Source organism: Anomaloglossus baeobatrachus, chromosome 6, assembly GCF_048569485.1.
Source record: "Anomaloglossus baeobatrachus isolate aAnoBae1 chromosome 6, aAnoBae1.hap1, whole genome shotgun sequence".
NCBI lineage: Eukaryota > Metazoa > Chordata > Amphibia > Anura > Aromobatidae > Anomaloglossus > Anomaloglossus baeobatrachus.
The window spans coordinates 548,125,982-548,152,504 of NC_134358.1; the positions used below are offsets into that span (position 1 = coordinate 548,125,982).

General features: G+C 48.5%; 2 protein-coding genes across 3 annotated transcripts in view; one reads left to right on the top strand and one right to left on the bottom strand.

Annotated features, from left to right (window-relative positions):
- Positions 1-2,867: 2,867 nt before the first annotated feature.
- Positions 2,868-13,260, top strand: CLXN (calaxin). Its single transcript, XM_075315652.1, has 6 exons — positions 2,868-3,049; positions 5,701-5,856; positions 5,931-6,035; positions 7,261-7,412; positions 8,014-8,118; positions 12,966-13,260. Exons 1-6 carry the CDS (start codon positions 2,878-2,880, stop codon positions 13,014-13,016), a joined length of 741 nt encoding a protein of 246 aa, XP_075171767.1. The 5' UTR covers positions 2,868-2,877; the 3' UTR covers positions 13,017-13,260.
- Positions 13,261-13,281: 21 nt separating this feature from the next.
- RBM48 (RNA binding motif protein 48) overlaps positions 13,282-26,523 on the bottom strand; it is a 115,167-nt gene continuing 101,925 nt past the window's right edge. For both annotated transcript variants that reach the window (XM_075315655.1, XM_075315656.1), the window contains 2 exons: positions 17,078-17,553; positions 13,282-13,444 (listed from right to left, as the gene is read on the bottom strand). In XM_075315655.1, coding sequence (XP_075171770.1) covers positions 13,355-13,444; positions 17,078-17,553 — 566 coding nt within the window. In that variant the 3' untranslated portion in view covers positions 13,282-13,354. The remainder of the gene's footprint in view (positions 13,445-17,077; positions 17,554-26,523) is intronic.

The window sequence follows — 26,523 nt, forward strand, 5'->3', positions numbered from 1 at the left end:
CGCTCCCGCTCTGCTGATGTTCCCAGAGGGGGTCTGCAGTCTGCAGATATGGGGTCAGTAGAGCGGTGGTGACCTTTCTGCTCTGCCCTTAAGCACTCGGCCCCCCGCTCTGTAACGTTATAGGGTCTCCACTTTGATACTGAGTTGCTGCAGTTCCTTCCCCTTATCTGACCAGGGATAAGGAAGATTCAGGAAGGAGAAATGTCATGAGTGGACTTGTTCCACCGGTGGCTCCTATTACAGGACCGCTCTGGTATCAGTCAGATCTGAACCTCTGGCTTTTGTGTCAAATATTAAAGGCAGACGGCACAGCAGAGGCCTGAGATTATACACTGGGGGCCAAGGAGCTGGAAGTTAAATGTGATGCCCCTGGGCTATCAGGTTGTTACAGGGTATTGCACAATCTGCCCTCCCGTGCAGTATCCACCTCCTCCTTGGTTATGGGTCCCTAACCATATGGTCTTGCCTACATCAGCTAATCAAATCCTAGATACACCCTGCACCACAATCACCAGACACACCAGTGGACGACTTGAGTGGAATAGAGTCGCCCACCTGGGGGGTTGGTAAGGGGAGGTCAGAGAGAGAGTTGAGCTTGAGAAGGGAACGTGAGAGGAGGTCAGGAGCAGGGCTCCTGAGAAGCTATCTAGGTGGCAGACGGTGGTCTGGGCCTAGACGAGCTGGACCCCAGTCGCAGGGGATTGTGACAAGGGGCACGGAACTGTCGAGGAGGACAGCCGGCGGCCTTGCACCATCACCGGGCTGGGACCAGTGCACCGACGGGGTACGTGGACCCTAGGTCGAGGAGTAGTTTCAGGCAACCTGACATTTTAGCCGAGGAGAACGGAGCCTTCAAGATCCGTTCCCACCCGCTCCAAAATCGGGGTCCTATCGCAACGAGGGGGATAGGACTTTCCATTGAAAACAGTCCAGAAAATCCCAAGCGTGAACCCTGAGAGCAAGCTCCCACACTTAGCCATAATGGGAAGAGGGACCCGGTAGTTTTCATTTTACCGGGACCAACAGAGAAGTGAACTTAGTGCCAGGAGGCAGGTCACGGATCACCAGGCAGCACCATTGGGGATGGGATCCGAACTATGCTCCCCTCAGCGGCAGCGGTATCCAGAACTTTGGTTTATCCAGTTGTCGGTGTCAGCTTAATGGACTGAGTACGAAAGTGACCCCTTTGCATCCAACGGCACTCTCACCGAGCTCCGGGGTATCCCCCCTACCCGTTGAGGGTCACAACACCTGGCTGCCCCATTCCATCATCTCCGGGTACTCCCAACTGCAGCGGTGGTACTCCTAATTACCACATACCACGGGTGGCGTCACAAACTCTAATACATCCCCTGTAAATACCCCCTTCGTTTGAGTGGCCGCACGACCCCCGGGTCTGGAAACCCTCAAGCCACCGCGGATCTGGATCTGAGCAGCCCGGCTCCTGGCACGGGGGCAGCACATATACACCAGAGGCGGGGGTTCTGATGATGTACACCAAGGGCAGAGGACTAGATATTATACACTTTTAATGAGGGGCAGAGAGTTATAGAGCAAGGGCCAAATATTATACACCAGGAATTATCGTCCAGATGTTATACACTGAGGGCAAAGGGCTGGAGGTTATACACCGGAGACGGTTATATACACCGAGCATGGGGGTCCAAATGTTATACAGCAGGGGTGGGGGGCTGGTTTTATATACTGGGGACAAGGGTCCAGATGTTATACTCTGGGGGTGAGGGGCTGGATGTTATACACTGGAGGGCGAGGGTCCGGATGTTATACCCTGGGGGTGAGGGGCCGGATGTTATACACTGGCGGGCAAGGGTCCGGATGTTATACACTGGAGGGCGAGGGTCCGGATGTTCTACCCTGGGGGTGAGGGGCATGATGTTATACACTGGAGGGCGAGGGTCCGGATGTTCTACCCTGGGGGTGAGGGGCATGATGTTATACACTGGAGGGCGAGGGTTCGGATGTTATACCCTGGGGGTGAGGGGCCGGATGTTATACACTGGAGGGCGAGGGTCCGGATGTTATACACTGGAGGGCGAGAGTCCGGATATTATACCCTGGGGGTGAGGGGCCGGATGTTATACACTGGAGGGCGAGGGTCCGGATATTATACCCTGGGGGTGAGGGGCCGGATGTTATACACTGGAGGGCGAGGGTCCGGATGTTATACTCTGGGGGTGAGGGGCCGGATGTTATACACTGGAGGGCGAGGGTCCGGATATTATACCCTGGGGGTGAGGGTCCGGATGTTATACACTGGAGGGCGAGGGTCCGGATGTTATACCCTGGGGGTGAGGGGCCGGATGTTATACACTGGAGGGCGAGGGTCCGGATATTATACCCTGGGGGTGAGGGTCCGGATGTTATACACTGGAGGGCGAGGGTCCGGATGTTATACCCTGGGGGTGAGGGGCCGGATGTTATACACTGGAGGGCGAGGGTCCGGATGTTATACACTGGAAGGCGAGGGTCCGGATGTTATACATTGGGGGCAATGAGAAACCCGAATTCATTGATTAAGTCGCGTGTCTGAATATTTTTTTTGCACATCGTATATGATATGAGGGCCGATAAATGTCTGGCTGGTAATGTTATAGGGGCACAGAATCTCTGGCTAGTATAGTAATTTAAGGCAGCTGTAATTATCCTCCTATACACATAGTATTGACGCCCTCTCAGTTCGTTCTAAGTATATATACAACACACTATCACGCCTAAGCATCATTCTGAGAACGCGGCAACGTTAGCTTTATACAGTCACATGATGGTCGCGTTACAGAAAAACTGACCAATGGGGAAACAGGCGCCGCTTGATGACGTTTACAGCGGCGCCGAAGCCGATTGGGTCTAGCTGTTACTATGGCTACGCTTGTTGTGGCGTTGAAGCGGTTGCTAAGAAATTTCCAAGCTGTCCCCAGAAGTCCGCGGACTACAACCCCCAGCACACCCACCATGTCCCAGCATGTGGCTGCCATGAACCGCAAGAACCTGCAGAAGCTGGCGGAGACCCTGAGCAAGAGCGCCCGGCACTGTAACTATCACTGTGGTAGACGGCTGTAGTATCTGATGCTGGGAGTTGGAGTTTAGCTACAGGCATTGCATGCTGGGAGTTGTAGTTTATCTGCAGACATTGCATGCTGGGAGTTGTAGTTTATCTGCAGACATTGCATGCTGGGAGTTGTAGTTAGCTGCAGACATTGCATGCTGGGAGTTGTAGTTTAGCTGCAGACATTGCATGCTGGGAGTTGTAGTTTAGCGGCAGACATTGCATGCTGGGAGTTGTAGTTTAGCGGCAGACATTGCATGCTGGGAGTTGTAGTTTAGCTGCAGACATTGCATGCTGGGAGTTGTAGTTTAGCTGCAGACATTGCATGCTGGGAGTTGTAGTTTAGCTGCAGACATTGCATGCTGGGAGTTGTAGTTTAGCTGCAGACATTGCATGCTGGGAGTTGTAGTTTAGCGGCAGACATTGCATGCTGGGAGTTGTAGTTTAGCTACAGGCATTGCATGCTGGGAGTTGTAGTTTAGCGGCAGACATTGCATGCTGGGAGTTGTAGTTTAGCTGCAGACATTGCATGCTGGGAGTTGTAGTTTAGCTGCAGACATTGCATGCTGGGAGTTGTAGTTAGCTGCAGACATTGCATGCTGTGAGTTGTAGTTTAGCTGCAGACATTGCATGCTGGGAGTTGTAGTTTAGCTGCAGACATTGCATGCTGGGAGTTGTAGTTTAGCTGCAGACATTGCATGCTGGGAGTTGTAGTTCAGCTGCAGACATTGCATGCTGGGAGTTGTAGTTTAGCTGCATACATTGCATGCTGAGAGTTGTAGTTTAGCTGCAGACATTGCATGCTAGGAGTTGTAGTTTAGCTGCAGACATTGCATGCTGGGAGTTGTAGTTTAGCTGCAGACATTGCATGCTGGGAGTTGTAGTTTAGCTGCAGACATTGCATGCTGGGAGTTGTAGTAGGCTACTTTTTCACATATGGGGGGATGGATTTATTTAGCTCTGTGTGCTAGAGGGTCAGACATTTCAGTTGTTGGGCTCAAAATGTAATTTTACAGGATTTAGTCAGAAGCGCGGAGCGAATAAATCACCAGAGTCAGAGGAAACAAACAAGTATTCACCTCTCCATAGGATAAGGGATAACGCACAGGCGGGTGGGGTCCGACCGCTGGGGCCTCCCCCGAGCGAGAGAACGGGCATGTGTCACCACCAAACGCAGCGCCAGAGAATGAACGGAGGACGGTGCTCATAACCAGCAGTCAGACGCATGGACAAGCGCGACACGAGTGCAGAGTGCGATGGAAGTCAATGGGAAACTCGAGCATTTTGCGGAAAATCTCCTGGAAAAATGCTTGAATTCCCCATTGACTTCCATTATATTTGGGTACTCAATTTGCGCCGGTCCGAGCATCCGAGTGCTCATTACAAATAACGAGCACCCAAGCATTGTAGTAAGAGACCGACTACTGGGGCTCCCGCCGATTCCAGTAATGGGGCGACAGTGTCAGATTCATTCATTCATTCATTGTTTATGGGACTAATCAAAATAACTGAGCGCAGTGCTCGGCTATCAGTCCCATAGACAATGAATGGGCATGCGAGGCAAATGCAACATTTAAACGGAGGACTCCACAGGCTCACACATGGGATTGGTAGATCGGATCTGAGTGATCAGCAAGTTATCACCTGTCTTTGAAATAAGTGATCATTTACTAATCTGGGGGGACCCCTTTAGCTCCTTCTTAACATTGGCCGCACATGTACAGAGCAGGCTCAGGTGCTGACCCGGTGGCTCCTCACAGGACAGGCGCTGGCTGTTTTATATAGGCTCTAGCAGCAGTGACCAGACCTAGCTCCAATCATGACTGGCAATCTCCAAAAGCAGCATTTGAGTGGTGCAATCCCAGAGGTCAGTTCATATAGTCACTCATTGCCTTTCATCCCCCCTTCCCCACAATGTGATTTTGGGGTGCAGATTGTTGCCATGGCAGCTAAAGGCCCCCAGCATTGCTATTTTAGCACTCCGATTAAAGCTTCAAACATAGTTAAATTCACTATACGCTATAATATTTAAAGCCCCACTCCAGCGGGTTTCTTTTAAAAAATTGTTACCGCTGCAGCTGTGCTTTAAATTTAAGTCCCATGACTCTGGTTTTATACTCACCCTCTGGCGTTTTCATTATTGCTCCTGTTGGTCTACTTTGATTTGTGACCTGCCGGAAGCTCCATTTTTTCATGAAGGAGCCGGAGGTCACAAGTTCTCATTACAAGTCTATGAGAGCCTTGTTCTGGCTCTCATAGACTTGTATTGATAATTTGTGAAGTAACTTCACTTCCGGGCAGGTCTAAAATTACGAGCACAAAATGGCACAGGAAGGTCTGGGGCGCTGGCAAAAAATGGTGAAGAAGCCGGTAGGTGAGTATAAGAATGGGGACAGGGGGCTTTGGTTTAAAGCAACATACAACACTGAAAAAAAATGAATAGTGGTGCTTTAATTATGGGGAAAATGATTAACCAATCACAGGGTCAAGTCCCCTTTAAATACTACAATAGAAGTAAGAAGTTAATTTAATTTTTAAATAAATGTAAGTTTGATTTACAAAACTTTTCCAAATTAAAAAATATCTAAATATAAACCCCTCCGGAGTGTCATCAGGGATCGTTGTGATTCTTGCAGTCACCAGACATGAAGTGGAAAGTCTCATCCGTCTGTACAACACCATCGTAGGACGCCCGATAGATCCGCACAGCAGAGGCGGCATCGACCGGAACACGTTCAGGAACATCCTGCACAACACCTTCACCATGACGGACGATATGATCATGGACCGGGGTGAGTGCACGTCTCTCCGCGCAGCGCGGCCTCCCCCCGTTCTGTGTAGTAACGGATTGTGCCTCTATTTCCAGTGTTCAGAGGGTTTGATAAGGACAATGACAGCTACATCAGTGTCACCGAATGGATCGAAGGCTTGTCTGTGTTTCTCCGAGGAACGCTGGATGAGAAGATTAAATGTAAGTGTTCCGGAATATCATGGAGACAACAACTGTCATCCGAGACAGGACTGCACCGGAGGCTGTTATTAGGCATCTATCGGCCATTATAACCCCTGAGGCACCTGATGGATCACTTCTAGGGGCACCAATGGGATTCCATAGAAAGCATTAGCAAATCCCTATTGTGCCCAAGTCAGCATTGACTACATCACTAGGATGGAAGGAAGAAGCAACTGTAACTCAGGATCAGTAATGTAATGTATGTACAGTGACTGCACCAGCAGAATAGTGAGTGCAGCTCTGGATTATAATACAGAATATAACCCAGGATCAGTAATGCAAAGTATGTACACAGTGACTGCACCAGCAGAATAGTGAGTGCAGCTCTGGAGTATAATACAGGATGTAATGCAGGATAAGTAATGTATGTACACTGACTGCACCAGCAGAATAGTGAGTGCAGCTCTGGAGTATAATACAGGATGTATCGCAGGATAAGTAATGTATGTACACAGTGACTGCACCAGCAGAATAGTGAGTGCAGCTCTGGAGTATAATACAGGAGGTAACTCAGGATCAGTACAGGATTAGTAATGTAATGCATGTACACAGTGACTGCAACCAGCAGAATAGTGAGTGCTGCTCTGGTGTATAATACAGGAGGTAACTCAGGATCAGTGCAGGATAAGTAATGTAATATATGTACACAGTGACTGCACCAGCAGAATAGTGAGTGCAGCTCTGGAGTATAATACAGGATGTAACTCAGGATCAGTACAGGATCAGTAATATATGTACACAGTGACTGCACCAGCAGAATAGTGAGTGCAGCTTTGGAGTATAATATAGGAGGTAACCCAGGATCAGTACAGCATCAGTAATGTAATGTACATACATAGTGACTGCACCAGCAGAATAGTGAGTGCAGCTCTGGAGTATAATACAGGATGTAACTCAGGATTAGTACAGGATCAGTAATGTATTTACACAGTGACTGCACCAGCAGAATAGTGAGTGCAGCTCTGGAGTATAATACAGGATGTAACTCAGGATCAGTACAGGATCAGTAATATATGTACACAGTGACTGCACCAGCAGAATAGTGAGTGCAGCTCTGGAGTATAATACCGGATGTAATGCAGGATAAGTAATGTATGTAAGTTTCGATCATTCTCTTGTACAGAACATTAGGCGTATATAGCACTCGGTGCACATTTCTTCTGATTATTGCATTTTGCTGCAGATTGCTTTGAGGTCTATGATCTGAACGGGGACGGTTTTATCTCCAGAGAAGAAATGTTCCACATGCTGAAGAACAGTCTTCTCAAGCAGCCGACGGAGGAAGACCCAGACGAGGGGATAAAGGACCTGGTAGAAATTACACTAAAAAAGATGGTATGTGTTTCCTGTGCTTCAGGCTTCAGTTGAGTTCCCACAGTTCTGACTTATTAAAGGGACAGTACACTTAAATTTGATTTCTTACATTTGCTCAGAGCGAATTGCAATATATTATTAAAGAATGTGTCTTGTGTAATCTGTAAGACACAGTTTGTTTTTGCCAGGAGGCGTCCATGTGACATATCGAGGACTTTAGTTAATGAGCATAAATATACACATCCATCAGTCAGGTTGTAAGCGTCATTACCATCGGGCACAGTCTTCTTCTACCGCTCCTATGATTGATGGGGGTCATATCCCGAGCCCCTGTCCTGCAGGGAACTGATGCCCAGCTCCATTGAAGACAATAGGACTAGAATACATTGCGAAAGCTGCTCTATGGCCCCTATAATTTCAGGATCGTTAATGGCCCCCGCAGTCCTAGTGATTTATTGTCACTTTGGGGACCACCCTGGTAATTTTGTGTTTTCCGCTGTGTTGGTGATGATGTCCGCTGCACCATTACCTGCACGTGTGAACATACGCCTATAGACAGTCCTACAATATGCTTCATGTATGTACAGAAGACATGACCCGTGTATTCTGGCTCCCGTCACAGGATCACGACCATGACAGCAAGCTATCTTACTCAGATTTTGAGAAAGCGGTCAGAGAGGAAAACCTGCTACTGGAGGCTTTTGGTCCTTGTTTGCCAGACAGTAAGGTGAGATATTCAAAGTCTCTAAAACGTCTCACCATAACACTGAGGGTAATTTATCAAGACGGTACTTGGCATAGAAACACTGATCTGGTAGAGAACTTCTAATGGGGGCCTGAAAAAGGACCCCTCGTCGCCATCTTGGTGCACCTCAGCGGCCCTGACACAGGCTGGACTTCCTGGAGGACAGTGATTTTTGCAATATACTGGAATATCGAAGTATTACAGTATACAGTGTGTCCACCCTTATCTTGTCCACCGCCATTAACTTGAGAACGGCGGCAGCGATAGGCATAGAAGTGGTGTCTAGGTATAGTAACGTAGCCATGCACTACACAATGAAACCACCTATAGCACCACCTGGTGGAAAACAACGGAGTTAGCATTTTTATCTCGAAAACGGAACAAGATAGAGAAAGAAAGTGAATTACAAAGTTGTAGGGCATCATCAATTCAATACGAATCGACACCTTGCATACAGAAATGCTATGATTAGAACGTGTAAAACTCACAAGGCTGCGGACGTGAGGCGATACCTCATGGAGACCTTCCTGCAAGTCATTGGGTATGGTGGCTGTGTGGAGTGGCCTCCACGCTCACCTGACCTGACCCCATTAGACTTCTTTCTGTGAGGTCACATCAAACAGCAGGTGTATGCGACCCCTCCACCAACATTGCAGGACCTACGACGACGTATCACAGATGCTTGTGCAGACGTGGCACCTACCATATTGCACAACGTGCAGCAAGATACAGTATGCTGTCCAGAGTCCAGATGTGCATTGCAGCTGACGGGGGACACCTTGAGCATCAAAGTTAAATGAGCGCCATATGCGCGACCAGCATTCAATGTTTTGGGGGGGTCATGGGTTTCATATCATAGCATTTCTGTATACAAAGTGACGATTCGTATTGAATTGATGATGCCCTACAACTTTGTGATTCACTTTTTTTCTCTATCTCGTTCAGGTTTTGAGATAAAAATGCTAACTCCGTTGTCTTCCACCAGGTGGCGCTATAGGTGGTTTCATTGCGTAGCGCATGGCTACTTTACTATACCTAGACACCACTTCTATGCCTATAGCTGCCGCCGTTCAAGTTAATGGCGGTGGACAGGATATGTGTGGACACACTGTATAGTATAAGAGAACTTGGATGCAAGTCCCCTGTGGGAGGGAGGACTGGAAAATAAAATGCAAAACAAAAAAAGTTTTTAAAAACTAAAAAACCCATTAAAAAAAGTCTAACCATTCCATTTGGTTTCCATGGGGTCAAAATATTATACGCACCTCAAAATAGTACCAATAAAAATATCAGCTTCTGGGAGCCACCAGCTTTCAGTCATGCAGGTGTGGCTGGAGCAATTACAGTCAGTGCTCACAGCACTAAAAGCAGCAGCTGTTACTGCGCCTCAGCACTGACTGACAGCTTACTCTTTACTGGAGCACTGCAGAGACAGCTGTTAGTGCCAGGATGCGGTTATGTTGCTCTCAGTGCCGTGAGCGGTGACTGTAGTGATGCCGACATGCCTGCATGATTGAAAGCTGGCGGCTCCCGGGAGAAATAAAGTTTATTTTCTCCGAGGTACTGCACTTTTTGTAAAGTGGTCGGGCACCTCCATATCACTATTAACCTGCAGATTAACCCTATGTCTGGAAGCATATGCTGGTATTGTGTTTCCTCAAAAATAAGACAGGGTCTTTTATGCTCTAAAAAGATGGGTGAGGGCTGATTTTCAGGAGATTTTTTTTTTTTTTTATAACATGAAAACAATCCACATTTATTCTTTAACAAAAACCACAACATTCAGATATAATCATGTCATCACACGCTGCACATACACACGTATATACACACCCACCTGTACATGTATGCAGACAGTGCACATACACACGTATATATACCTACATGTACATGTATGCAGACAGTGCACATACACACGTATATAGACACCCACATGTACATGTATGCAGACACTGCACATACACACGTATATATACCTACATGTACATGTATGCAGACAGTGCACATACACACGTATATACACACCCACATGTACATGTATGCAGACAGTGCACATACACACGTATATACACACCCACATGTACATGTATGCAGACAGTGCACATACACACGTATATACACACCCACATGTACATGTATGCAGACAGTGCACATACACACGTATATACACACCCACCTGTACATGTATGCAGACAGTGCACATACACACGTATATACACACCCACCTGTACATGTATGAGACAGTGCACATACACACGTATATACACACCCACATGTACGCAGACAGTGCACATACACACGTGTATACACACCCACATGTACGCAGACAGTGCACATACACACGTATATACACACCCACCTGTACATGTATGCAGACAGTGCACATACACACGTATATACACACCCACATGTACATGTATGCAGACAGTGCACATACACACGTATATACACACCCACCTGTACATGTACGCAGACAGTGCACATACACACGTATATACACACCCACATGTACGCAGACAGTGCACATACACACGTATATACACACCCACATGTACGCAGACAGTGCACATACACACGTATATACACACCCACATGTACATGTATGCAGACAGTGCACATACACACGTATATACACACCCACATGTACATGTATGCAGACAGTGCACATACACACGTATATACACACCCACATGTACATGTATGCAGACAGTGCACATACACACGTATATACACACCCACCTGTACATGTATGAGACAGTGCACATACACACGTATATACACACCCACATGTACGCAGACAGTGCACATACACACGTGTATACACACCCACATGTACGCAGACAGTGCACATACACACGTATATACACACCCACCTGTACATGTATGAGACAGTGCACATACACACGTATATACACACCCACATGTACATGCATGCAGACAGTGCACATACACACGTATATACACACCCACATGTACATGCATGCAGACACTGTACATACACACGTATATACACACCCACATGTACATGTATGCAGACAGTGCACATACACACGTATATACACACCCACATGTACATGTATGCAGACAGTGCACATACTCCCACATGTACATGTATGCAGACAGTGCACATACACACCCACATGTACATGTATGAGACAGTGCACATACACACGTATATACACACCCACATGTACATGCATGCAGACACTGTACATACACACGTATATACACACCCACATGTACATACATGCAGACAGTGCACATACACACGTATATACACACCCACATGTACATGCATGCAGACACTGTACATACACACGTATATACACACCCACATGTACGCAGACAGTGCACATACACACCCACATGTACATGCATGCAGACACTGCACATACACACGTATATACACACCCACATGTACATGCATGCAGACACTGTACATACACACGTATATACACACCCACATGTACATGCATGCAGACAGTGCACATACACACGTATATACACACCCACATGTACATGTATGCAGACAGTGCACATACACACGTATATACACACCCACATGTACATGTATGCAGACAGTGCACATACACACGTATATACACACCCACCTGTACATGTATGAGACAGTGCACATACACACGTATATACACACCCACATGTACGCAGACAGTGCACATACACACGTATATACACACCCACATGTACGCAGACAGTGCACATACACACGTATATACACACCCACCTGTACATGTATGAGACAGTGCACATACACGTATATACACACCCACATGTACATGCATGCAGACAGTGCACATACACACGTATATACACACCCACATGTACATGCATGCAGACACTGTACATACACACGTATATACACACCCACATGTACATGTATGCAGACAGTGCACATACACACGTATATACACACCCACATGTACATGTATGCAGACAGTGCACATACTCCCACATGTACATGTATGCAGACAGTGCACATACTCCCACATGTACATGTATGCAGACAGTGCACATACACACCCACATGTACATGTATGAGACAGTGCACATACACACGTATATACACACCCACATGTACATGCATGCAGACACTGTACATACACACGTATATACACACCCACATGTACATGCATGCAGACAGTGCACATACACACGTATATACACACCCACATGTACATGCATGCAGACACTGTACATACACACGTATATACACACCCACATGTACATGCATGCAGACAGTGCACATACACACGTATATACACACACCCACATGTACATGTACGCAGACACTGTACATACACACGTATATACACACCCACATGTACGCAGACAGTGCACATACACACCCACATGTACATGCATGCAGACACTGCACATACACACGTATATACACACCCACATGTACATGTATGCAAACAGTGCACATACACACGTACATACACCCACATGTATGCACACAGATTATGTGCGTGTATATAAATATTATATTCCTCTAGACTCCCGCAGTTAAAGGACCTTTGATGACATTATGGTCACATGACCATGGTTGACCAAAGGTCTTTCGGTAATCTTAACCTTGGAATAGAAAACACTGAGGTCCCCTAGGAGAGTGGGGGCCCCGGGCAATTGTCCAATGTCCCCCCAATGCCAGTCCTGACAGTACCTAGGGCTCACTTTTGATGTAGGGTTTATATTTCATGCTTATTTCAAAATACTGTAAAATCATGGCAGGGCTTATTTTCAGGGAAACGCAGTTTGCAGAGTTGTGTCTTACCATAAACAATACATGTGACATTTTCTTCTCGCAGAGCATCATGGCATTTGAAAGTCAAGCATTTGCCGAACCTGGAGACCTGTAGGCAAGAACATCGCAGGAGAGGGCCGTGGATCGTCTTCAAGAATAACTGGGAATTTATCTGCAGGAAGAAGTGCCGGGGGTCTCTGTGGCAGTCGGTGACACCAGCCGTGGCACAGTCAGCGCCGTATACCCTGGGTGTGAGGAATCCGCAGCCTCAGGGTCTATACTGGGATCTGCGATCACAGTCAGCCTGGGCAGATTACTAACAGACCCTGCTCTGGAAAAATAAACCGTATGACAAAACACAAGCAATAGATTCTCTAATATTTATAATAAAAAAATAATAATTTATTCTCTGCTGTATTCACAGATCTGGGGATATAAACATACAAAGCTTTTTCATATTCTTCTTCTCTGTTTAACTGGAGGGGCAGGTTGGTCATCACCCGTCGTGGCCTCTGGTTTAGTTGCTGTGGAACATCCAGAAACCTAAAGAAACAAAAAATGATAGGCGAAAATACAAAATTACTGACAATCTGCCGTTTCCTGTCCACAGAAGTGACGAATATCTGATTGCCGGAGGGTCACACAGCAGGGACCCCAGCATTGGGAGCCTTGTTGGGATGTTCAATCTGCCCCATAACTTTCTATGTGATACCTGCCATGTCATATACACTCCACCTCATAGCAGTCATAGGGCAGGAAGTAAAGGGGGCCTATGAGCCTAATGTGAGTTATCAGCCCCATAACTTTCTTTGTGATTCATGCTATGTTATATACACTCCACCTCATAGCAGTCATAGGGCGGACGTAAAGGCGACCTAGGAGCCTAATGTGAGTTATCAGCCCCATAACTTTCTATGTGATACATACTATGTTATATACACTCCACCTCATAGCAGTCATAGGGCGGGAAGTAAAGGCGGCCTACGAGCCTAATGAGAGTGATCAGTGTCGTTCCTGATGTTAATACCTTCTATCAACTATCCTGTTGATAGAATTGTCCCGATTAATTTCTTAGTATTTCTTCATAGCAATTAAAGTTCAGTTTTTTGGTACAGAGCCCCATATCTAGCCATGTGCAGAAGGAAAATGACATAATACTGTCTGCCTGCAGCCACCACTAGGGGGAGCACACACCTTATACATTGAATTCAATAATAAAACTGTATGCGGTAAGCTCCCCCTAGTGGAGGCCTAAAGAAATTCCGTCCTATAAAGTCCACACCAACCAGATTGCCTGTGAGGCCAACAATGTAGGTAATGAATCAGTAAGGGGAAATAGCTCGATAATACTAACTATGCACAAATAGACTTTTGCTAACTGTTGGACAGTAAAGGGTGCTTTACACGCTGCGACATCGCTAGCAATCTCGTTAGCGACGTGACACACCAGATCGCAGATGCCATCTGCCGAGATCGCACATAGGCCATTTTAATAGCGGCGGTCACATGTGCGATCTCAGCAGATTGCATCTGCGATCTGGCGTGTCACATCGCTAACGAGATCGCTAGTGATGTCGCAGTGTGTAAAGCACCCTTAACAATAACAGTGGGGTGTTATCACAAGTGGCCAGTTTGTAATATAAAGAGGGAGCCCCCATTGCTGGGACCTAAAGCACTAAAGCAAGGACGTCTTACCCGTCCGTCAATCACCTGACCCTGTAGCTAATCAGTGGCTTCAGCTTTTAGGATGGGACATCAAAGTTTCTGATCCTGACACTGACTACAGACTGGGGGCTCAGATTCGAAGGGTCAGTAATGCGTCTATCCTTATTTTCTAAAGATCCCTTCCTTCTGGTAGCTCTTCCCGACATCTGACGTACATGTAAACATTAATATTTTTTTTGTTTTGCAAAAAACAGAAAAAAAAAAAAAGTTGACTTGCCCCCTTTTTTTATTCCCTGCAATTAAAAAAAAAAATTAAGAATAAAACTAATTCCCGCTACCAATATATTTAGCATCACTGAGTCCGGAAAAGTCAAATCAAAATATAAAAATTATTTTTCTTCGGCGCTCTATTGGGAGACCCAGACGATTGGGTGTATAGCACTGCCTCCGGAGGCCACACAAAGCAATTACACTAAAAAGTGTAAGGCCCCTCCCCTTCTGGCTATACACCCCCAGTGGGATCACTGGCTCACCAGTTTTCTGCTTTGTGCGAAGGAGGTCAGACATTGAAAAAAAAAAATTGAAAAGCCAAATTGCCATTTTCTATCTGAACACCTCTAGCTAAAGGCAATAAAAAAAAAAAAAAATATTATTAAAAAATGTCATATGTACGCCAAAAAGTGTTAAAAAAAAAAAATCAGCTCAGCTTGCAAAAAAACAAAGCCTGTACTCCGCTCCATTAATGGAAAACTTTTAGTCAATGTGCACATGTTGCAGAGAATCTGCATCCGAATCTGCATGTTCTGGCAGGGAAAAAAAAAATGCATTTTGCTGCTTTTTTTTGTTATACTTTTTTTTTTATTGCATTCAAACAGTGGAATTGCAGAAAGAATTGACATGATGTAGGTTTTTTTTCTGGAACAAAATCTGCAAGGAAAAAAAATCCTGAATGTGTGCACAACACTTCAGAATTCTCTCTTTGCTGGCACCAGGATATCCTTGCAGATTTCTGAAAAGTCTGTGCAACAACGCACCGTGTGCACAGACTTAAAGGGAACCAATCATCAGGATTTTCGTATATAAAAGGTAAAGCTGGTGCTATACTGGCACTATCAGGCTGATTCTCTACATACCTTTAGTGGTCAGCTCGGATGTTTAGGCTTTCAAATCCAAGAAAGTAAAGTTTATAAAATCAGAAGTTACTTGAGTGACAGCAGCTGAAGATCAGATAATATCTGGGGGGGGGAATTCATATGGATTCCAGCCCCTCGACTGTTGTTCCTCCCTCTCTCTGTTCTCTATGTTAATTTTACTATTCACTAAGATGGCGTCGGAGTTGGCGCTTATCTCTGGCGCCATCTTTGTGAATATCGTATTACCCCCTGCTATTCTTTCGGCTGAGAGGGCGGCGCATGCGCCCTCGCTTCTTCTGCTCTCGTTGTGACCACGGGAGCGTGCACGGTCACAACAAAAGTGGGGAACAGGTGATCGTAGCGATTAGCTGCAGGAGAGGACACCGTGCTGCCCATTTTTCTCCCAAAACTGGGGGTAAAATGGATAATAAATAATCTGGATATCGCTAACTTGAGCGGCGGTGGTGGAGCAAGGTCACAGGAGGCTGGGTTGGTGCTTCTGAGGGCTCGGAGGAGGGGGTGTCAGTGCAGTGGAGCGGCTCAGGAGGGTCACAGGACAGAGGTTTGGCGATGCGGCAGGCGCCATTGATCTGACAGCGAATTCCAATGAATCGCCCGCGGCTAATGCGATGAACTAAATGAAAATGGCCACAGAGGCGGCGCATGTACAGATTGACGGCATGGGCTTCAAGAAAATGGCCGCAGTATCCTATCTGCGCACGCACCGCCTCCGCAGCCATTTTATTGAAGTCAATCTGTACAACCACGGGCAATTCAATGGAGCCCGCAGTCCACCGGCAGATGAATGGCGCCCGCTACAGTGACACCTCCAAGCCCGCCGTATTGCCGACCGTCCTGAGCCGCGACACCCCCTCCTTAGAGCCCGCAGCATCACCGACCTGCCTCCTGTGACCCTCGAGTTGCTCCATCACCGCCGCTCTCCCCTGGTAAGCTAATATAAGACACACTAGGATTATAAGACGCACCCTCATTTTAACATTAAAACTTATTTATTTTTTCCTTCTTTAAATTTGGGGTGCGTAACTTGTATAACTTGTCCTGCAAAAAACAAGCCCTCGTGTGAGTGTGTTAAAAAAAAAAAAAAAAGTTATGGATTTTGTAAGTTAAAGGGGAAAAAACCCCAAACCACGCAATCATAAAAACTGGTTGCAGTTGGAAATCAAGCATGAGCGACAATCCCATTGGTTCAGTAGTGGAGCCTCAGGCTCGGGCCTATGACTGTGCCTTTATATTTCGGCATAGACGCACTATATTACATATCGATGTTATTCGCTATATACTGTAGAACACTTAGAACCTTTTGTGTAATAAATCAGACCACGCATATTTAGCTTCCAGGACGCCGGTATATACGCACCTCTTTTAGTTTGTCGCTAATTAATTTGGCAGAGGCGTTTAGGGAATAGTCTTCCAGGTCTAGCTTTGGCAATTCGGGGAGTTTTGGGCCAATCACAGTCTCTGGAGAGTCAGAAAGGGACAGGCACTGGGCCAGGCCGGCCGCTCGTCTCCTCTGTCGCTCTTGGAGCTGGGTCGTCCTTGGCATAAACCTGGCAGCGCTGCCGCTGCTCACAAGCTCTTGTGCTGGGTTGCTGGTTTTGCTTACTCTGCTGCAGGGTGGGGGATGGACGGCGCCCCCAGGAGACATGTTTTCAGGGCCTAAAGTCGATCTGTAATCCTGGTAAGGTTCAGGCATCATATATGGTTGTGGGGGTGAAAAATCATCAGGCTTAGGAGCGGGGCCCCAAGGGGAGGCATGCAGAAATCTGGACCCCACAGATGTAGACACCGAACCAGATGTTTCTATGTGTTTTCTTTTTTCTGTACCTTGATAGTCTTGAGATAAAAATATTTGGGCATTAGGGTCTTACATGCACAGTGCAATGTACAAAAAAACAGTTTGACATTCATAGAAATATGTGATACTGCCCCCTATGTACAAGAATATCACTAATATAATACTGCTCCTATGTACAAAGAATATCACTACTATAATACTGCCTCTATGTACAAGAATATAACTACTATAATACTGCCCCTATGTACTAGAATATAACTACTATAATACTGCCCCCTATGTACAAGAATATAACTACTATTATACTGCCCCTATGTACAAGAATATAACTACTATTATACTGCCCCTATGTACAAGAATATAACTACTATTATACTGCCCCTATGTACAAGAATATAACTACTATAATACTGCCCCCTATATACAAGAATATAACTACTATAATACTGTCCCTATGTACAAGAATATAGCTACTATAATACTGCCCCCATGTACAAGAATATAACTACTATAATACTGCCCCTATGTACAAGAATATAACTACTATAATACTGCCCCTATGTACAAGAATATAACTACTATAATACTGCTCCCTATGTACAAGAATATAACTACTATAATACTGCCCCCTATGTACAAGAATGAAGGGAATTTTGTTTACTTACCGTAAATTCCTTTTCTTCTAGCTCCTATTGGGAGACCCAGACAATTGGGTGTATAGCTTCTGCCTCCGGAGGCCACACAAAGTATTACACTTTAAAAAGTGTAACCCCTCCCCTCTGCTATACACCCTCCCGTGCATCACGGGCTCATCAGTTTTGGTGCCAAAGCAGGAAGGAGGAAACTTATAAATTGGTCTAAGGTAAATTCAATCCGAAGGATGTTCGGAGAACTGAAACCATGAACCAAAAGAACAATTCAACATGAACAACATGTGTACACAAAAGAACAACAGCCCGAAGGGAACAGGGGCGGGTGCTGGGTCTCCCAATAGGAGCTAGAAGAAAAGGAATTTACGGTAAGTAAACAAAATTCCCTTCTTCTTTGTCGCTCCATTGGGAGACCCAGACAATTGGGACGTCCAAAAGCAATCCCTGTGTGGGTAAAAGAATACCTCGATAAAAAGAGCCGAAAAACGGCCTCCTCTTACAGGTGGGCAACTGCCGCCTGAAGGAGTCGCCTACCTAGGCTGGCGTCTGCCGAATCATCGGCATGCACCTGAAAGTGTTTCGTGAAAGTGTGCAGACTCGACCAGGTAGCCGCCTGACACACCTGCCGAGCCGTAGTCTGGTGTCGCAATGCCCAGGACACCGACGGCTCTGGTAGAATGGGCCTTCAGCCCTGCAGGAATCGGAAGCCTAAAAGAACGGTAGGCTTCAAGAATCGGTTCCTTGATCCACCGAGCCAAGGTTGACTTGAAAACCTGAAATCCCTTACTCTGGCCCGCGATAAGGACAAGAGCGCATCAGACCGGCGCAGGGGCGCCGTGCGAGAAATGTAGAGCCGGAGTGCTCTCACCAGATCTAATAAATGCAAATCCTTTTCACCTTGGTGAACTGGATGCGGACCCAAGAGGGGGAGACGATATCCTGATTGAGATGAAACGGGGATACCTTAGGGAGAAAGTCCGGACCGGACATAGAACCACCCTATCCTGGTGAAAACACCAGCAAGGGGGCTTTGCATGACAGCGCTGCTAGCTGAGACACTCTTCTGAGTGATGTGACTGCCACTAGGAAGGCCACCCTTTGCGAAAGGCGAGATAGAGAGATCCCGCATCGGCTCGAAAAGTGGCTTCTGAAGAGTCGTCAGCACCCTGTTAAGATCCGAGGGTGTTAACGGACGCTTGTAAGGTGGGACCGGAAAGCGCCGATACTTGTCCCTTGAGAGAGCCGAGAGACAAGCCCTTGTCCATTCCGGATTGAAGGAAAGAAGAAAAGTGGGCAAGGCAAACTGCCAGGGAGTAAAACCCTGATCAGAGCACCAGGATAAGAAGATCCTCCAAGTCCTGTGATAGATCTTGGCGGACGTTGGTTTCCTGGCCTGTCTCATGGTGGCAATGACATCTGGAGATATCCCTGATGACGCTAGGAGCCAGGACTCAATGGCCACACAGTCAGGTTTAGAGCCGCAGAATTCAGAAGGAAATATGGCCCTTGGGGCAGCAAGTCTGGTCGGTCTGGGAGTGTCCACGGTTGACCCACCGTGAGGTGCCACAGATCCGGGTACCACGATCACCTCGGCCAGTCTGGAGCGACGAGGATGGCGCGGCGACAGTCTGACCTGATCTTGCGTAACACTCTGGGCAGTAGTGCCAGAGGAGGAAAAAAATAAGGCAGTCGAAACTGCTACCAGTCGTGAACTAGCGCGTCTGCCGCCAGAGCTCTGTGATCCTTGGACCAAGCCATGAATGCCGGGACTTTGTTGTTGTGCCGAGACGCAATTAGATCGACGTCCGGCGTTCCCCGGCGGCAACAGATCTCTAGAAACACGACCGGGTGAAGAGACCATTCCCCTGCGTCCATGCCCTGGCGACTGAGAAAATCTGCTTCCCAGTTTTCTACGCCCGGGATGTGAACTGCGGAGATGGTGGAGGCTGTGGCTTCCGCCCACAGCCGAATCCGCCGAACTGCTCGGAAGGCTTGACGACTGCGCGTGTGCCGCCCTGGTGGTTGATGTACGCAACCGTCGTGGCGTTGTCCGACTGAATTCGGATCTGCCTGCCCTCCAGCCACCGCTGGAACACCTTTAGGGCTAGATCCACTGCCCTTAACTCCAGAACATTGATCTGAAGGGAGGACTCTGTCGGACTCCAGGTTCCCTGAGCCGAGTGGTGGAGGAAGACCGTTCCCCACCTTGACAGACTCGCGTCCGTCGTGACCACAGCCTCAGCTGGGGGCTGGAAGGATTTTTCCTCCGCCCAGGAAGTGGAAAGAAGACACCACTGAAGAGAGGTTTTGCTGCAAGGGAAGAGAGACGTTCTTGTCTAGGGACGTCGACCTCCTGTCCCATTTGCGGTGTCCGATAGAATCGGACGCAGACGAAACTGCGCAAGGGAACTGCCTCCCTTGCTGCCACCATCTTCCTTAGAAAGTGCATGAGGCGCCTCAAGGGGTGACTGGGCCCGAAGGAGAGATTGCACCCCTGTCTGTAGTGAACGCTGACTATGCAGCGGAAGCTTCACTATCGCTGAGAGAGTATGAAACTCCATCCCGAGGCAAATCAGTGATTGGGTCGGTGTCAGTTTTGACCTTGGAAATTTGATGATCCACCCGAACCCCTGGAGGGTCTCCAGAGCAATGGTCAGGTTGAGTCGACATGCCACCCAGGAGGGTGTCTTGACTAGAAGACCGTCTAGGTAAGTGATCACCGAGTGGCCCTGTAGGGCCGCCACCACTGCTGCCATGACCTTGGTGAAGATCCGTGGGGCTGTCGTGCATCGGCTCGCTCGGGGGGCGGAGATGTTTTGAAGAAACTAGTCGGAGGACGAGAGCAGAGCTCTATCCTGTAACCTTGAGACAGAATGTCTCTCACCCATCGGTCTTGGACATGTGGCCACCAGGCGTCGCAAAAGCGGGAGAGCCTGCCACCGACCAAGGACGCGGTCTTGGTGAGGCCGAAGTCATGAGGAAGCCGCCTTGTGACTTAAACCGCCATGCAGAAGAGTTCCTCTAGCCCTCCTCTGACCTGTTGGACATGGAGTAACGGAACTTTGCTGAGGACCGAAATGACCGAAACCTTTGGACTGGGGCAAGGACGATACCTTTCCCTTGGACTGTCTAGTAACTTCATCCAATTGCTCGCCAAACAAACGGTCGCCAGAAAATGGCAAACCGGATAAGAACTTCTTGGAAGCAGAGCCTGCCTTCCATTCACATAGCCACATGGCCCTGCAGACTGCCACCGAATTGGTGGATGCTACCGCTGTACGGCTCGCAGAGTCCAGGAACGGCGTTCATGGCGTAGAACGAAAAAACCTACGCCTGAGAAGTGAAGGACACAACCTGCGGGGCAGAGGTATGTGCAACCGCAATAATCTCAGCCAGAGAAGTTGAGATAGCTTGGAGTGCCCTCACGGCTGCGAAGGCTGGAGCAAAAGATGCGACTATGGCTTCATAGATGGATTTCATCATAAGCTTTATTTGCCTGTCAGTGGCATTCGTGAGAGATGGCATCTGCCACTAATACTACGGATCTAGCCGCCAGCCTAGGGACTGGAGAATCCACCCTGTGACACTGAGCCCAACCCTTAACAACGTCAGGGGGGAAAGGGTAACGCGTGTCAATAAGGCGCTTAGTAAGCGCTTGTCCGTAAAGTTCTATGCTTCTGGACGGCCCCTCTGGAGTTAGAGTGATCGAAACACGCACTCCTGATGAAGTCGGGGAAGGTTCCCAGCGGGCCCGCTTAGCCTATCAGAGGCCGCGGTCCGTGACGGAGTTCTCACCGTGGGATCTGGGTGTTACCCCAGGAGCCCCTTGTTGTACCGACCCAGAGGAACCCGGGAGCGATGAACTCACAGCTCCCTGGCCCTGTGTTATCGGTCTGGACTGCAAGGCTTCCAGTATCTTAGCAGACCCTCTGTCCATAGACTGAGTCCTGGAATGTGAAAGCTACTCAGAGATTTGCTGATTCCAACATGCAAACTCTGTCCCTGTCATCTGTGCAGTGGAAACCGGCGGTACCACCTGGCCGAGGGTCCCACCAGTGCCGGAGGCTCCGGCTGAGTGAGTGCCCTCGGGGCCAAGCATTGTACCCAATGAGGGTATGTGGAACCTGCCTGTAATATAGCCACACAAGAGGTACAGGTTGTAAAGAAGGGAATTTTGTTACTTACCGTAAATTCCTTTTCTTCTAGCTCCTATTGGGAGACCCAGACGATTGGGTGTATAGCACTGCCTCCGGAGGCCACACAAAGCAATTACACTAAAAAGTGTAAGGCCCCTCCCCTTCTGGCTATACACCCCCAGTGGGATCACTGGCTCACCAGTTTTAGTGCAAAAGCAAGAAGGAGGAAAGCCAATAACTGGTTTAAACAAATTCACTCCGAAGTAACGTCGGAGAACTGAAAACCGTTCAACATGAACAACATGTGTACCCGAAAAACAACCAAAAATCCCGAAGGACAACAGGGCGGGTGCTGGGTCTCCCAATAGGAGCTAGAAGAAAAGGAATTTACGGTAAGTAACAAAATTCCCTTCTTCTTCGGCGCTCCATTGGGAGACCCAGACGATTGGGACATCCAAAAGCTGTCCCTGGGTGGGTAAGAATACCTCATGTTAGAGCTGCCAGACAGCCCTCCCCTATAGGGAGGCAACTGCCGTCTGCAGGACTCTTCTACCTAGGCTGGCGTCCGCCGAAGCATAGGTATGCACCTGATAATGTTTGGTGAAAGTGTGCAGACTTGACCAGGTAGCTGCCTGGCACACCTGTTGAGCCGTAGCCTGGTGTCGCAATGCCCAGGACGCACCCACGGCTCTGGTAGAATGGGCTTTCAGCCCTGATGGAACCGGAAGCCCAGCAGAGCGGTAGGCTTCAAGAATTGGTTCTTTGATCCATCGAGCCAGGGTGGCTTTAGAAGCCTGCGACCCTTTGCGCTTACCAGCGACAAGGACAAAGAGTGCATCCGAACGGCGCAGGGGCGCCGTGCGGGAAATGTAGATTCTGAATGCTCTCACCAGATCTAACAAATGTAAATCCTTCTCATACCGATGAACTGCATGAGGACAAAACGAAGGCAAAGAGATATCCTGATTAAGGTGAAAAAAGAGGATACCACCTTCGGGAGAAACTCCTGAATGGGGCGCAGCACTACCTTGTCCTGGTGGAAGACCAGGAAGGGAGCCTTGGATGACAGCGCTGCCAGCTCAGACACTCTCCGAAGAGATGTGATCGCTACCAGAAAAACCACTTTCTGTGATAGTCTAGAAAGTGAAACCTCCCTCAGAGGCTCGAAGGGCGGCTTCTGGAGGGCAACTAGTACCCTGTTCAGATCCCATGGATCTAACGGCCGCTTGTACGGGGGTACGATATGGCAAACCCCCTGTAGGAACGTGCGCACCTTAGGAAGTCGTGCCAGACGCTTCTGAAAAAAGACGGAAAGCGCCGAGACTTGTCCTTTAAGGGAGCCGAGCGACAAACCTTTTTCTAACCCAGATTGCAGGAAAGAAAGAAAGGTAGGCAAAGCAAATGGCCAGGGAGACACTCCCTGAGTAGAGCACCAGGATAAGAATATCCTCCACGTTCTGTGGTAGATCTTAGCGGACGTGGGCTTCCTAGCCTGTCTCATGGTGGCAACGACCCCTTGGGATAATCCTGAAGACGCTAGGATCCAGGACTCAATGGCCACACAGTCAGGTTCAGGGCCGCAGAATTCCGATGGAAAAACGGCCCCTGGGACAGTAAGTCTGGTCGGTTTGGTAGTTCCCACGGTTGGCCGACCGTGAGATGCCACAGATCCGGATACCACGCCCTCCTTGGCCAGTCTGGGGCGACGAGTATGACGCGGCTGCAGTCGGATCTGATCTTGCGTAGCACTCTGGGCAAGAGTGCCAGAGGTGGAAACACATAAGGGAGCCGGAACTGCGACCAATCTTGCACCAAGGCGTCTGCCGCCAGAGCTCTGTGATCGCGAGACCGTGCCATGAAGGTTGGGACCTTGTTGTTGTGCCGGGACGCCATTAGGTCGACGTCCGGCCTTCCCCAGCGGCGACAGATTTCCTGAAACACGTCCGGGTGAAGGGACCATTCCCCTGCATCCATGCCCTGGCGACTGAGGAAGTCTGCTTCCCAGTTTTCTACGCCGGGGATGTGAACTGCGGATATGGTGGATGCCGTGGCTTCCACCCACATCAGAATCCGCCGGACTTCCTGGAAGGCTTGCCGGCTGCGTGTCCCTCCTTGGTGGTTGATGTATGCAACCGCTGTGGAGTTGTCCGACTGAATTCGGATCTGCTTCCCTTCCAGCCACTGCCGGAAGGCTAGTAGGGCCAGATACACTGCCCTGATTTCCAGAACATTGATCTGAAGGGTGGACTCCTGCTGAGTCCACGTACCCTGAGCCCTGTGGTGGAGAAAAACTGCTCCCCACCCTGACAGACTCGCGTCTGCCGTGACCACTGCCCAGGATGGGGGTAGGAAGGATCTTCCCTGTGATAACGAGGTGGGAAGAAGCCACCATTGCAGAGAGTCCTTGGCCGTCTGAGAAAGGGAAACTTTCCTGGCCAGGGAAGTTGTCTTGCCGTCCCACTGGCGGAGAATGTCCCATTGAAGTGGGCGCAGATGAAACTGCGCGAACGGGACTGCCTCCATTGCTGCCACCATCTTCCCTAGGAAGGGCATGAGGCGCCTTAAGGGGTGCGACTGACCTTGAAGGAGAGACTGCACCCCTGTCTGTAATGACCGCTGCTTGTCCAGCGGAAGCTTCACTATCGCTGAGAGAGTATGAAACTCCATGCCAAGATACGTTAGTGATTGGGTCGGTGACAGATTTGACTTTGAGAAGTTGATGATCCACCCGAACGTCTGGAGAGTCTCCAGTGCAACATTCAGGCTGATTTGGCATGCCTCTTGAGAGGGTGCCTTGACAAGTAGATCGTCCAAGTAAGGGATCACAGAGTGTCCCTGAGAGTGCAAGACTGCTACCACTGCCGCCATGACCTTGGTGAACACCCGTGGGGCTGTCGCCAGACGAAATAGCAGGGCTACGAACTGAAAGTGTTCGTCTCCTATCACGAAGCGTAGAAAGCGTTGGTGCTCTGTAGCAATCGGCACGTGGAGATAAGCATCCTTGATGTCTATTGATGCAAGGAAATCTCCTTGAGACATTGAGGCAATGACTGAGCGGAGGGATTCCATCCGGAACTTCCTGGCGTTCACATGCTTGTTGAGCAGTTTTAGGTCCAGAACAGGACGGAATGAGCCGTCCTTTTTTGGCACCACAAAGAGATTGGAGTAAAAACCTTGTCCTTGTTCCCGAAGAGGAACAGGGACCACCACTCCTTCTGCTCTTAGAGAGTGCACCGCCTGCAGAAGGGCATCTGCTCGGTCGGGATGTGGGGAAGTTCTGAAGAACCGAGGCGGAGGACGAGAACCGAACTCTATCCTGTACCCGTGAGACAAAATGTCTGTTACCCACCGGTCTTTGACCTGTGGCAGCCAAATGTCGCAAAAGCGGGAGAGCCTGCCACCGACCGAGGATGCGGAGGGAGGCGGCCGAAAGTCATGAGGCAGCCGCTTTGGAAGCGGCACCTCCGGTTGCTTTCTTGGGGCGTGAGTGAGCCCGCCAGGAATCTGAGCTCCTTTGCTCCTTCTGAGTCCCTTTGGACGAGGAGAATTGGGGCTTGCCCGAGCCTCGAAAGGACCGAAACTTTGACTGCCACTTCCTCTGTTGAGGTTTGTTTGATCTGGGCTGGGGTAAGGAAGAGTCCTTACCTTTGGACTGTTTGATGATTTCCGCCAATTGCTCACCAAACAGTCTGTCTCCAGATAATGGCAAGCTGGTTAAACATTTTTTAGAAGCAGAATCTGCTTTCCATTCTTTTAACCACAAGGCTCTGCGCAAAACTACAGAGTTGGCGGATGCCATGGAGGTACGGCTCGTAGAGTCCAGTACCGCATTGATAGCGTAGGTCGCAAACGCAGACATTTGCGTAGTTAAGGACGCCACTTGCGGCACTGCTGGACGAATGAGAGAGTCCACCTGTGCCAGACCAGCTGAAATAGCTTGGAGCGCCCACACGGCCGCGAATGCTGGTGCAAACGACGCGCCGATAGCTTCATAGACAGATTTCAACCAAAGGTCCATCTGTCTGTCATTGGCATCTTTAAGTGAAGCCCCATCCTCCACTGCAACTATGGATCTAGCTGCAAGCTTGGATATTGGAGGGTCCACTTTTGGACACTGGGTCCAGCGTTTGACCACGTCAGGGGGAAAGGGATAACGTGTATCCTTAAGGCGTTTAGAAAAACGCTTGTCCGGATAAGTATTGTGTTTCTGGATGGATTCTCT

What these genes read in the sequence shown, in the direction of transcription:
- CLXN (XM_075315652.1), top strand. Translation starts at nt 2,878, where the DNA reads ATGGCTACGCTTGTTGTGGCGTTGAAGCGGTTGCTAAGAAATTTCCAA. An exon ending in CGATATGATCATGGACCGGG is followed by an intron (nt 5,857 to 5,930) that starts GTGAGTGCACGT and finishes CTCTATTTCCAG; the next exon opens with TGTTCAGAGGGTTTGATAAG. An exon ending in CTTGTTTGCCAGACAGTAAG is followed by an intron (nt 8,119 to 12,965) that starts GTGAGATATTCA and finishes TTCTTCTCGCAG; the next exon opens with AGCATCATGGCATTTGAAAG.